At 43.0% G+C, this 14,547-nt stretch overlaps 1 protein-coding gene across 2 annotated transcripts in view; it reads right to left on the reverse strand.

The window, feature by feature from the left end:
• Positions 1-14,547, reverse strand: part of CLIP4 (CAP-Gly domain containing linker protein family member 4) — a 49,641-nt gene continuing 35,094 nt past the window's right edge. The window contains exons 14-16 of one of the 2 annotated variants that reach the window (XM_069954386.1): positions 13,770-13,845; positions 5,114-5,242; positions 1-2,424 (exon numbers count right to left, since the gene is read on the reverse strand). In XM_069954386.1, the coding sequence (XP_069810487.1) occupies positions 2,412-2,424; positions 5,114-5,242; positions 13,770-13,845 (218 nt within the window). In that variant the 3' untranslated portion in view covers positions 1-2,411. Of the gene's footprint in view, positions 5,243-13,769; positions 13,846-14,547 lie in introns of both variants that reach the window. The other variant, XM_069954385.1, reaches the window with a different exon arrangement.

Below are 14,547 nucleotides of genomic sequence, written 5' to 3' on the forward strand. Positions count from 1 at the left end.
TGAGTTATTATACACTTTTATTTAAACAGATTATCACAAATATACAGATTTCAGGAGGCCTCCGCATCTGCAGGGCGGTGACATTCAACAGTCAGTTTAACAAACCCAAACTATGTTCCATAAAAGGTATGCATACTACTAATAACATTTACATTTTATTTTCAATGCAACTAAAAAAAAAAAAAAAGCATCTGTAACCATGGAGATTAACTTTTGAAGATTTGTCAAGTTTAAAATTATTGCAACAGCATACATACCCTTTGAAAACAAACGGGAAAAAATTAACAAAACATACAGTGAAATAACAAAGAGAGAAGGCTTCAAGATGAATAGTGACAATTGTAGAAATCTAAGTCCCCTCCCCATATGCTGCAATACTGCACACATGTTCTGTTCACACTACAGTACTGCATCAGTAGATTCCACACCTTATAAAATAATATGATGTAATACTGATTTATAACAAGTTCTCCAGCTCCACCCCCAAGATTTATGTATCTGGAAGGGAAGGGGGCACTAGTCCTTTGACATGAAACAGAGGCTTAAAAGGGTAAAGAAAAAAAAACACTATAATTTTAACATTCAAAAAAGTCTAGATCGGTGTTTTCCAAAACGATGGTTCTTCAGCTGTTGTAGAAATACAACCCTAATCATGCCCCGAATTTAATTTTAACTGTAAAAAATAATAAAAATGCTCTAAAACAAGGACAGGGCACTGGTGCAAATTACAATTTCCAGCAAGCTTTGGCTGTCAAGGCATGATTGGAACTGTAGTATGGCAAGAGCTGATAGGTTGCATGTTTTCCATCCCTGCTGTAAAGTGTGGAGGTTAAAGGGGTTATCCAGTGCTACAAAAACATGGCCACTTTTTCCCCTCTTGTCTCCAGATTGGGTGGGGTTTGGGACTCAGTTCCATTGAAGTAAATGGAGCTTAATTGCAAACCACACCTGAACTGGAGATAAGAGTAGGGGGAAAAGTGGCCATGTTGTTGTAGCCCTGGATTAAGCCTTTAAATGGAAACTGTCACTTTGACACTTTTTATAAAGTCAAATGTTTTGCTTAGCCAGGATCTGAGAGCTCACACCTGGCTAATCGTTAGAATGGACGGGGAGATGTGGGCTGAGCAGATTCCCAGTTTTGTGCCATGTCACCAAGCAGAGCTACCAGTCTAAGTTTATGGGAAGCACCAAGTCTGGGGGAGAAGCAATCATTTAAGCACTTCTCTCCCTATTTGCTCTAGCAATTCAACAGGATCTGAACTCTCCAAACTTTTGACATTTTGTTTTTTTTAAGTGACAGGTACCTGGCTACAAAGAGGGTAGGGATTTACACTTAAGGGATACTCCGGCATAATTATTTTTCTTTCAAATCAACTGGGGTCAGAAAATGATATAGATTTGTAATTTACTTCTTCTAAAAATCTCCAGTACTGGACGACTAGAAGTAAATTACAAATCGATCTAACTTTCGGACCGTTGATTTGAAAGAATTTTTTTTGTCAGCATTCCCCTTTAACAAACTTTTAAAAAAAATAACTTTACTTATAAGACACAGACACATGAGTGACTCTCACCAATACATAGGTGTCTATTTAAACATCATGACAAGTTCCTAGCTAAAGAGCGGGAGGATCTGGAAAAAGCAATCTATTTTAAGACAGTGAGAAAAGGTTTTGTCGACTTAAGAGCAGAGTCTTTCCACCAGGGAGCGGGGACAGACGAAGCTGTAAAATACCATCTGCTGGTGTCAAGACGACAGTGAACAAGGTGAGTAGAAGTACACTAAAGCCTTGAGTCATCTTTTTTGCCAAGCAAATCTGTTGGGACATTCAAGTCCTACCTGTATCTGGGAAAGCTGGGTGATGACCAACATAGCTGCAATCTCCATGTCCTGAACATCGTATCTGTAGCTGTACATGGATACATACCCTGCATCAGTATCCACACATGACCTGGTACAGCTGCCTTTCAGGACAAGGGAAAAGCTGGATTATTAATATCTGCAATGGCGCTGCCTGTTTAAAAAAAATAACATTTTCTTTAATTGTTACACATTCGCCATAAAACATGGAATTCTTAGTAATGGAGAGGATTTCAGCTCCGGCAATCAACACCGGAAAAATGGTGACACGCAATCAGGCCACAGGAGGAAATCACTTGATGAGCGGTAATGCAGCAAGAACGACATTTAGGTGTCACCTCTTGCTTTTAGGCCCATTACAGACTCACTTGACTGCAAAACACCTCTGACGATCAGGTTTTCTACTCCAGTCACATCCAAAGCTGCATCAGTTCCACTTGCTTCCTTCCGGTTTAAACCCTGTGGGATCTAACACTGTAGTTCCTGTCCTGCTGGAGTGGGTTTAGGGAAAGGTAGGATGTCCCCTAATGTTTCACAGACCTGGAAGGATTTAGAGTGTCTCTCTGGATGTGAATGGAGGAAAGGATATAGCACAAGATAAGGCAAACATCTCCATAACTTTTACTACTACTAAATATTGTTACAAAAGAGAAAACATAGTACAAAGATTGATAGAAGATAAAAGCGAGCCCATCACAAATCTAGAGCTGCTGCTAAACTACAGCTCTCATCATGCCCTGACAGCCAAAGGCAGTCAAAGCCAAAGGCTGTCACAGGGCATGATGGGAGTTGTATTTTTGCAGCAGCTGGACTGCCATAGGATATTAAGGCATAAAGGTAGTTGTAGTTTTGCTGCACAGCTGTTAGGGCATGATGGGAGTTGTAGTTTTGCAGCAGCTGGAGAGCCACTGCTTGGTAAAGATGCTATCCAGGCTTAGAAACATATGACCACTTTCTTCCAGAGACAGCACCACTCTTGTCCTAAGTTTTTATTGCAGATTTGCAGCTCAATTCAGTTTTGCAAAAAAGTAGCAGTTTTTCTAATCCTGGATAACCCCTTTAAGGCATGATTGGCAATTTAGTTTTGCAACATTTAAAGAGTCACAGGTTGAAAAACACTGTTCTAGAGGCTGACACATACCTATCTAGACTTTCAGTTGACATAAGCCAAGTCAAGCCTCGTGCCTCCAAATATTTTAGCAACAGTTGTCAGTTGTCAAGTTCTCAAGCCTTCATCTACAGAGCGTCGCAAAACTCTAAAGTAGCAAAAGATAACCCCCCCCCAAATATACATAAAGAAAAGTGCATCAGAATTAAAAGTGCTTCTGTTCTCGTATGTGGAGCCTCGACCGATGTAAAGAAGTGTAGCAGTACAGATATTGCATATGTATCACCAAAAACTTATCGAAAAAGCATTAGGTGTGAAGGTGGCGACCAAAAAGTTTGGGATGTTTCTAAATCAGACTGAATTCCTCCGTGGTAGGTGAATCAGCAGATGGGAGGACTCAATCTGCTGAATCAGGCAGAGAATAGGACTCCCTATCTTCTGACATGATGCTCCCCTATCAGTGCTGACAGTAGTCATATGTCCCCATGGCTATGTTATCATTGGGATCAGTTCTGCTCAAAATCAAAGTTCAAGAAACAAAACCTTCCCAATATTATGGCTTTAACTCCGGGGACATTACAGGGGAGGTCTCCTCTATGGACAATCCCTACCTGATAGAAGGCTCCTTTGGCAATAAGCTGATCACAAAACCTTTCCCTGCTGAGACCTGCTGTAGGGAAAACTGGCAATAAGTGTTTATGGCCCTATTCCACGGGCCGTCTAGAGGAGCAAACGAGCACTGTCAGCGCTCGTTTGCTTCTCGTTCCCCGATCGCTGCTGCCGCCGCTATTCAATGCTCGGCTGCTCGTCCGGGCAGCCCATAGGATCATGTCGGCTGATCGTTGCACTCTATTCCACGGGAAGATTGTCGTCCGTAGCAGCAGATATCGGCCAAATACGGACGATAATCATTCCGTGGAATAGGGCATTTAGTTATACCGCAGCACCGCTAGAGGGGGGAAAAAAGTATTACAGCGTTCGTTCAATCAATGGGGGTCATGTAGGACAGGATACTTCCTCCAGAGTGGGAGACGCTCTCCTCTAGAAAAGAGATCCTGAACAATGGACTCCCACTATTAATTTAGCATTCAATAACAATGTGTAAGAAACTAGACAACATCTTGAAGGGGTTATCCATAATTTAAAAAGCACAGCTACTTTCTTCCATAAACAGCACCACCCCTGTCAGGTTTTGTGTGGTATTACAACTCATTTTAATGGAACAGAGCTGCAATACCACACACACAAACAAGAGTGGCACTGTTTCAGGAAGAAAGCGGCCATGTTTTTCTAATAACCCCTTTAGGTGATTCCCTTATACATTGCATAACGATCAGTGGAGGCCGAGGAGCAGGGACCACATCACGTGGCAATGCAATGGTACTCATTAGCAGTGTCCATATGACAGCTCGGGTGGGGCCTTACCAGGCATACCTGTCATAGGAACCACTATGCTTGATATCTCAACAAAGCTGCTTTAGCTTCTGTATTCAGCTTACGAATAGTAAAAACACCCCTTTAATTAAAGCATGTGGCTCTTCTAACCATATACAATTGACCTCTTCCTAAAACCACATGCCTTACCTGTACAGAGAAGATAAGAGTTTACTGGATAAGCCTATATGCAAAGCAATTGCATTGGGTCACCCCACACAAAGCTGTCGAATAAGGTGCAAAAAAAAAAAAGCATCCTCAAAAGGGTGGTCATGTCACACTGGGGCACTTTGTCCAGCATTGCGCCTGGGGAGGTCAAAGACCAAGATACCCCAATGTGGGTCTCCAGAGATCAGGAGATACATTCTTGATTCTAGCTACACTCTCATAAGAAAAACAGAAATCAGACAATAGTAACAGAACCAGATAGGACAAAATGTTCAGATTAGGCCCAATACTCCCAGATCTAAAAAAAAAAAATAATAAATCATCCAGTTCTGTGCAAGAATTAGGGTCAGCAGATCTCATCCACAAGCTTTGATCCATTGATCCCCCTGTAGGTCACTCTGCCGGGTCTGACCAGAATGCCGTAGTTTGGCTTGCATTGGAAATATCGCTTCTCGCCAACAGATCCGTCATTCTTCCCCTTGGCAGATCGGAGCTCAAGTCCCAACCACACACCAGGGGCAAAGTCTGTAGGTCCAATGTACCGTATAATGGCGATTTCATTGGAGCTTGTCAGCAGGACCTGTGAACCCTTGTGTAATTTCACACCTGCGTCACTGGTGCTGGTGGAACTGGTGCTGCTCCAACTGCGGCGGAGAGTCGGCTTCCTGGGCCTGTAAGAAATAATAGGGAAATATAGTTACTATAATGGTACTTCCAGCATGACCAGAGAACACAGAATTAACAGTCACTAAACCAGTGTATATCTTCCCTGCCACCTCAGTAATGCAAGTTTCACCGGCAAAGGAGGGGAGGCAAAGAAGTGACAACCAACAGAAAAAACATGATTGTCACTTCTTAAAGCGTAACTGTCATTTCAGGGTCATTTTTCTGAAAATATTAAATATCAATAGTACAAGCGATTTTAAGAAACTCTGTAATAGGTTTTATGTACTAAAAGAGTTTCCTTCTGTACTGAAAAAGCAATCTCCCAGCCTCCCCCCTCACATCAGATGGAGCAGGATTTCTGTGTCCATTATGTGGCTATGGAGAGGGGAGGGGCTGTTAGGAGTGACTAAGCACGGAGCAGCCCTGCACAGCACAACACCCTGCAATCTTCTCTCAGTAAGTTTATAGATAAGCACTGACCTTTGACACCTGAATTTAGCGTTTTAGGTGCCCAGACTGTCTCCAAACAGCTGACCTTCATGTCACCTCTTCCTGCTCCCTCAGCCCCTCCCCCCTCCATAAGGATAGAATGGGAGAGCAGAGCCCGTCTTCACTGTATTCTCTGTAATGAAGACGTGTTTGCCTGATAATGCATATTTGAATAGTGAATGTGCCCCCTCTCCCTGGTGTCTAGTGGGGGGGATCTCCCCCCCGCGATGCGATCGCGGCGGGGAGATCCGTTGTACTGAGCCGACCGGGGCTCAGCGTCGCTCCGACGCTGTTCCCGGCTCGGCAATCTATTTAGATGGTCTGCAGCAGACCATTATAATAGAGCCATGATCTGATGGATCATTGCTCTATTATATACACAGGATTGATCTCAATGGGAGATCAGTTCTGTGTATATAGAAGTCCCCCAGGGGGCTTTATATTACTGTAAGTGAAAGTAAAAAAAAGTGTTTTTATTAATAAAAAATCCCCTCCCCTAATAAAAGTCTGAATCACCCCCCTTTTCCCATTTTACAAATAAAAATAAATAAACAAACAAACAAACAAACATGTTTGGTATCGCCGCGTGCGTAATCGCCCGAACTATTAATTAATCAAATTACTGATCTCGCACGGTAAATGGCGTAAGCGCAAAAAAATCCCAAAGTGCAAAATTGCGCATTTTCGGTCGCATCAAATCCAAAAAAATTGTAATAAAAAGCGATCAAAAAAGTTGCATATGCGCAATCAAGGTACCGATAGAAAGTAAACATCATGGCGCAAAAAATTACACCTCACTCAGCCCCACAGGCCAAAGGATAAAAGCTCTATAAGCCTGGGAATAGAGCGATTTTAAGGAACGTATATTTGTTAACAATGGTTTTAATTTTTTACAGGCCATCAGATACAATAAAAGTTATACATGTTATATATTGTTTTAATCGTAATGACTTGAGGAACATATATAACAACTAAGTTTTTCCATAGGACACACGGCGTAAAAATGAAGCCCCCCCCCCAAAGAAAAATAATTGCGTTTTTTTTTCAATTTCACTGCGCATATAATTTTTTCCTGGTTTCGCAGCATATTTTATGGAAAAATTCTGCCTGTCATTGCGAAGTACAATTAGTGATGCAAAAAATAAGGGCTCATGTGGGTCTGTAGGTGTAAAATGCAAGTGCTATGGCCTTTTAAGCACATGGAGGAAAAAACGAAAACGCAAAAACGAAAGTTAGCACGGTCCTTAAAGGGTTAAGGGCCAGTTTGTGACCATTATGATAAACCATTAAACCAAACAGAATATAGCTACAAATGCTACAATACTGCTCCTATATACAAGAATATAACTAATATAATACTGCTCCTATATACAAGAATATAACTACTATAATACTGCTCCTATATACAAGAATATAACTACTATAATACTGCTCCTATATACAAGAATATAACTACTATAATACTGCTCCTATATACAAGAATATAACTACTATAATACTGCTCCTATATACAAGAATATAACTACTATAATACTGCTCCTATATACAAGAATATAACTACTATAATACTGCCTCCTATGTACAAGAATATAACTACTATAATACTGCTCCTATATACAAGAATATAACTACTATAATACTGCTCCTATGTACAAGAATATAACTACTATAATGTGAACCAGAGGACCTGCACATTGGTACACGGGGCTATTACGGCTTGATCAAATCATATACAGACACTCTGGTGTTGTTTTTTAAATATAGGCCTAGCGGCACTAGTATCAGCCATAGATGGGATGTGCAGCCATTCCTTTCTCTCCAGTTTCCGTGTTTTACAGTTCTCGCTCTCTGAACAGCTCGCACTCCTTTATAAGACCCACATGACCAAAATCAGCAGGATATGCCTGTGCTCACATGTCAGTATCCTATGTCTTCCCCACTCTGTGAGTGCAGCAGTGGTAAGTGTAATACCATATTCATACTTGTGTCGTTTGGGGGCAGCCTTCCCCGCTGGTGGTGCTGGCCGGGTTCTGGTGGGGCTTTTTGGGTCTGGTCCTGTAACATGGGGGTTGCAGGGCCATTCCATGGCCTCCCTTCCCTGCATATGCACGCTTTGCGGGGGTGGCGGTCACTGACCGGCACGGTGTGGAGTTAGCATAGGGACCGGTGTGAACCAGGAGACCTGCATGTTGGTACACGGGGCGATATGGCTTAATCAATTCACATTCCAACATCCTGTAGTTGTTTTTTTAAAATAGGCTTAGCAGCATTAGTATCAGCCAAAGGTGTGATGTGCAGCCGCTCCTCTCTCTCCATGTCGGATAAACAAGAATATAACTACTATAATACTGCCCCCTATATACAGGTATACACTGATGTTCTATCCAGTGCAGCACTTTGCAGAGCGGATACTCGGTGCCCACAGGACACATCATTACGGCAGTGCAGTCAGATTCTGGGTATCGCGGTGACCTTATATTTTTACTTGTTTATTACAGAAAATAAATAATAGAAATCCTTTGAGCGGCAGTGAAGACATTTAGAAAGTTGAAGTAAATTGAGGAGAATATGTTCCGGCAGTCTTGGTTTTTTTTTTGGGGGGGGGGGGGGGGGGGGGGGGGGGGGGGGGGGGGGGGGGGGCCCGTCCTCATATTCATTAATGTGCAGCTAAAAGCCCTGGCAGATCGGAGTCGGGAATCATTAAATGCGGATCCCGCTGTGAGCGCTTATTGCTCTGAGCCGCTCCGGGACCACGACGCAGAGGCAGAGCTGCTTTTAAGTCGCCGCTTGTGACACGCTCCGCTATTCGTTTAACCAGGCGACCCTTTTAGCAGGAATGTACATGGGGGCCGCTGCTTAGAATAAAAGATCGATGTGAAGCGGCTCCATTATTTATCAGAGGCTAAAAAAGGCAAAAATTCTACAATGGCTCAACTTTGGAAAAACATCTCCTTGTTCTCCGCCTCCACCTAATTCTTACAGGAGTACTACCCAATTGTAATGTGTAGCATACGGTGCCACCCACAGGAGACCAGCAGTGAAGCAGAGATAAATATACATAACATTGCATTCCTATATAAGAACTGACACTTTGTGGTATTCCTGTTTCCAATAACCTTAAGGCTGGGTTCACACGTTTTTTTTCATTTGCCTTTTGCAAAAAACGGATGAAAAACTAGTGCAAAAAACAGATGCATTTGGGTGCGTTCGTTTTGATCCATTTTTCCATTGACTTCTATTAAAAAAAAAAAAAATAAATAAAAAACGAATCCTTTTTTTTTTACCGACACAATAATGAGGTCCACCGCATTTTTGTGTCAGTTAGAAAAAAAAAAAATCTATTTTGATCCCTTTTCTTTCTAATTGAAGTCAATAGAAAAACGGATGCACACAAATGGATCCCTTTTTTGCAAAAAAACGGATGAAAAAAAAAACTGTAGCCATGTCCAAGTCATCCTGACCATCTATGACCAATGGCCCCCATAGTGTCGCCTACAGAGGCTGTCAACTCTGCCTGCTGCTGTTCAGCTGGTGCAAAACTACAAATCCCATCATGCCTGGACAGCCAAAGCTAAAGCATTGGCTGTCCAGGCATGATGGGAGTTTTAGTTGTGCAACAGCTGAAGGACTTCAGGTTTGACACCACTGCTCTAAAGTAAAGATCTTTTATCTGTTGTTGAACTACAACTCCCAACATGCCCTGAAGGCATATGGTGTTGTGCAGATCGGTGTACACCACTACGGCTCTCAAGCTGTTACAAAACTACAACTCTCAGCATGCATTGATGTGTAGAGCATGTTCTCCAACCTATGGCATCCCACTGACTAACACAAAACGTGTGCTTTTATGCAGTTATTTCCATTTTGTGTCACGGTTCACTGTAATTCTAGCATTCTCTTCATGAATCAGGAGGCTCAGGATGAACAGAACAGAAGAACAACGTTCAGAGAGTGTTGCAGCACATGGCATTGTGAGAGGTCACATGAAAGACAGATTATATCTAATAAAGGCCGTGAATATCCTCGCTAAGCAATGCTGCATCTGTGGCTGCGATATATACGAGGCCTCATGGAATACGCACTTAAAGGGTATGTTCACCTTTCAAACAAAGAGGAAGCCTTGAAAATATCTGTGCACTTGTAATCCCTAGACAACCTGCCAGAGGCTGAAAGATGGGGGGAAAAAATGCAGCGTCCACATGAGCCGAGCAGAGAGAGACCCATAAACAGCCGGGAGCCTGACACCGCTGCCAGACGCCTTCACAGAAAACCGGCGGGAAGGGGGCGAATAATTATACATCCACTGATTGTGAGACTGTGCAGCGAATGCCGATGACTTGTTCACATTTATATCGTTGTGTAGGTCACCTCCAATCAGCTAAAGTTTATATACAGAATTAACCTACATATAAATTAGAGTCAAATTGTGATTACAAGACATTACTTATCCTGAGTTATACTTCACAGCTGCACTCATTCTGCTGGTGGTGTGACTGTGTACATACACTACTCATCCTGCACTGATCCTGAGTTACATCCTGCATTATACTCCAGAGCTGCACTCGCTATTCTGCTGGTGGGGTCACTGTGTACATACATTACATTACTAACCAGCACTGATCCTGAGCTGCATCCTGCATTATACTCCAGAGCTGCTCTCACTATTCTGCTGGTGGGGTCACTATGTACATACATTTATCCTGTACTGATCCTGAGTTACACCCTGTATTATATTTCAGAGCTGCACTCACTATTCTGCTGGTAGGGGTCACTGTGTACATACATTACTTATCCTGTACTAATTCTGCATTACATCATGTACTATGCTCCAGAGCTGCACTCACTATTCTGCTGGTGGAGTCACTGTGTACATACATTACTTATCCTAAGTTACACCCTGTATTACATTTCAGAGTTGCACTCTGCTGGTGGGGGTCACTGTGTACATACATTACATTACTTATCCTGTATTATACTTCAGAGCTGCACTCACTATTCTGCTGGTGGGGTCACTGTGTACTTACTGTACATTACAGGAGCATAAACAATAAAAGGCATTTTTATTCCATATGATGGGCTAAGTGATAATATAGGAACACTAAAATCCTAAAGCCTGATCTGGATCTTTACTTTCCAGGGCAGACGTGGAGGCATCACAGGCGGATAATTATCAGCTGCAGTAGTGAGCCGGGGCCCCATGAGGCTTCATCAGACTCAGCCTTCATACAGAATGATTAGGTCTCCAAATTTCCAAAAACACTGTAACTAACAGGTCCCAGGGTAGCCAGTAAAAAAGTGCAAGATCAGCAAAAATAAAAAAAAATTCTCTCCGCTGCATGATCTCATCTATGGGAGAGGAGAAGCCGAGGCACCAGTATCGGGGTACTTATCCTTATAATACAGCATGCTCACAGCGATTATAGCAGTGCCACCAAACAGGGTGGAACTAGCAGGTTACCCTGCAGCCAGCCCAGCATGAGGATATTACCAGTGTCAGAGTGAGTGATTTGTTGTGCTGTTTGTCAGCATTAGTCACAGTATAAATATAAATTGCATGATATTGTATAGCGTATACAGTCCATCCATTGCGACCTCAGATCTCCTGCAGCCGCTAAGCTCACTGGCTGATTTATTGCAGTTTCCAGTGAGGATGACATCACAGCCCACAGCTTATGCATGCTCCGTCTACCGCTCTCTCAAGAGCACCCATATGCTTTGGGCTACCGAACGGCCATGAGAGCCAAATGTAAGCTCTGAGCACTGTAATAAATTCTGATGGCCGCAGACAGGGATTCTGGGGAAGATGAAGAATTTATGGACATGACGAGAAGGTTATTTTTACCATTCATCAATGTAAGAAGGACTAAGGAGAGGTAAGCGGCAGAAGTACCTGCCCCCCAGTCTAGAAGAGCTGATCCCTGAGGCCGGCCATAGACACAGGACATCGTAAGGCTCTATTACACGGGCCAATGGTGAGGAGTAAGCGAGCACCAACCTGTCAGATCAGGGCTCTCTTGCTCCTCATTCCCTGCTCGCTGACAGCGCTGTTACACATAGCGAGCAGGTATGAGCGGGGGAGGGGTCTGTGGGGAGCTGCGGGAGTGGTTCCCCGGACGATCTTTAGATTCTTATTACACAGAGCGACGGCCAAAGCTTTAGCTGTCCAGGCATGATGGGAATTGTAGTTTTGCAAAAGCTGCAGGTCTTCAGGTTTGACACCGGTGATCTAAGGGCACGTTCACACTACAGAATCGGCACCGAGATTCCGTGCAGAACCCCCCATGCACAGACTCAAGCTTTCTGTTTGAATGGCAGGGCTTGTGCGCCTCACAAGCCCTCCCATTCAAACGGATAGAAGGCAGGAATCGTAGATTGAACTGGGCCTAACCCAGCCTGCCCAATACAACCCCAACTGCAGATATTAGAGAAGGATCAGGAAAAGTGGATTTTACCACACCCGATCCCTTTGTTCTTTGGGAGATACGCCTCTGCCAGTGGTTTTCAGCAGCAGCTTTCTCCCCTCACCATTCTGAATACATGCATGCTTGGCCAAACTGTGCACACATGAGCATGGGGTGGGAGTTAGGATCAGGAGAGATGACCGTTCCGCCAAACAAGCGCGTGACATGTATGGCTCATTTAAAAGGTGCAGAGCTGTACCTAGTATGACGTACAGCTGCATTACCCTGACTGGCGCCACAACCATTGAATGCTAGGAGTGAGAATCCCAATGATCAGATATTTATGGCCTATACTAAGCATTAGACACCATAAACAGTGTTCAAGTCTGATCCTTGAACCATTGATATCCAGGTCTCCAGATTGTATCTGCCCTATGATACTAACATAGGAAAAAATAAAAACTTTATTTATAAGTAAAAATTTGCAGGCAAAGGTGGCCTATATAAAGGGGAAATAACATATACAGAAGGAAAATGTGTTCTACTTTATGCTACAGGTCACTGGCACCAATACAGCAATTTTCCATGGGGTTTCAATGTCCCATTTACCATCTGCATCAGCAAAGATCCCATGATACAGTATATGGTACACATCCATATTACATGATAGTATAATTTAATGTCTGCAGGGTGGAATAGCATGAAAGGCTGCACTTTCCAACATGGTTTGCCTATTCCTGTGTAACAGCTGACAATGGGTGCAGACATGTCAGGGAACAACAAACAGTGTGAAAAGAGCCTAGGAAATTACAGATTATACAACCATGTTTTAGCACAGCATAAATATATCATCTTGGAGTTGCAGAGGATTGTCTGTACTGGATACAAGAGTAGCAAACCCTCAGCTGCTATAAGTGTTACAGCTACTATTTTTTAGAATTGGATTAACAACAAAGAAAGCCTTAAAAGGTGTACTCTGGAGGGAAGAAAAGGTTTTCAGATTGACAGGTGTCAGGAAGTTATACAGATTTGGAAATTACTTCAATAAAAAAAACCTCAGTCTTCTAGTACTTATCAGCTGCTGTATGTCCTGCCGGAAGTGGTATTCTTTCCAGTCTGACACAGTGCTCTCTGCTGCCACCTCTGTCCGAGACCAGAATTGTCCAGAGAAGAAGTTGTTTTCTATGGGGATTTGTAATGCTCTGGATATAGACAGAGGTGGCAGCAGAGAGCACTGTGTCATACTAGAAATAAGTATAGAAGTAATTTACAAATCTGAAGTTGTGCATCTTTCCAGTCTGTCAGTGCTCTGTGCTGCCACCTCTTTCCAGGAACTGTCCAGAGCATTACAAATCCCCATAGAAAACCTCTCCTGCTCTGGACAGTTACTGTCTTGGACAGAGGTGGCAGCAGAGAGCACTGGAAAGAACACACCACTTCCTGGAGGACATACAGCAGCTGAAAAGTACTGGAAGACTTGAGATTTTTATATAGAAGTAATTTACAAATCTGTATAACTTTCTGACACCAGTTGATTTATAAACGTTTCCCCCCCCCCCCCCCAAGTACCCCTTTAAGAATTCTAAGCAATTAAAACACTAAGTCTGACTGAAAGAACAGCACAGGTTTCTGGAGGTCTTACCGGCCAAACGAGTGTCTCCTGTCCACGTCTTTCTGTGAGGCAGATGTTGATGTGGAGCTGAGGCTTCTTTTGAACCCTAAATATAAATGAGATACATATGTAATATATATTTGGACGACACTAAACATAAATGCAATGGCGGCCAGGAGAGGACTTGTATTTAATGAGGCTTCTTGTCTTCTATACTATGGCGGCCATGCTTTATATTACCCCTCTGCACCCTTCCATGCAGTCAGGCCTGTAATAACTCACATGTGCCGTTTTTTGCTGCTCTTGAGCCTAACATAAGACTATTTGTCATGCAAGGAAAATTTTCTTGATCGCCTTAATGTTTCCAATGGGAAAGCCACAAAAAGTTCTGACTCTCGCGTTACATTGTGACGGCACCGTGATTAACTCACTGCGCTAAACAAAAGCCATCAGAATGCATATATACTCCTCAAAAAAACTAACCTGCAAAACTTTATACTGCCCTCAAAGAGTTTTTAAGTGATTAGAAAAAAACATTGCTGCCTATATGTAACAGCACTACACCTGACAGATCCAGCTAGAGAGAAAATATTTCACATATCTGCCCTAACCTACGAATAAAGACAACTTCTGCCCCTCTGCTGGGAGCTCATGATGACAAAGCTAAGTCACTTACCCGCAGAGCTCGGTTGGCCACAGATCAGAGAGGCGCTTATGGAATCCTGTCAGGAGGTGATAACATTACTATACGCTGCCTGATATCAGGGTTAGGACAGGGGGCACAATAGATAACTGCAAGTGTTACGGC

The sequence above is a fragment of the Dendropsophus ebraccatus genome, chromosome 15, assembly GCF_027789765.1.
Source record: "Dendropsophus ebraccatus isolate aDenEbr1 chromosome 15, aDenEbr1.pat, whole genome shotgun sequence".
Classification (NCBI taxonomy): Eukaryota; Metazoa; Chordata; class Amphibia; order Anura; family Hylidae; genus Dendropsophus; species Dendropsophus ebraccatus.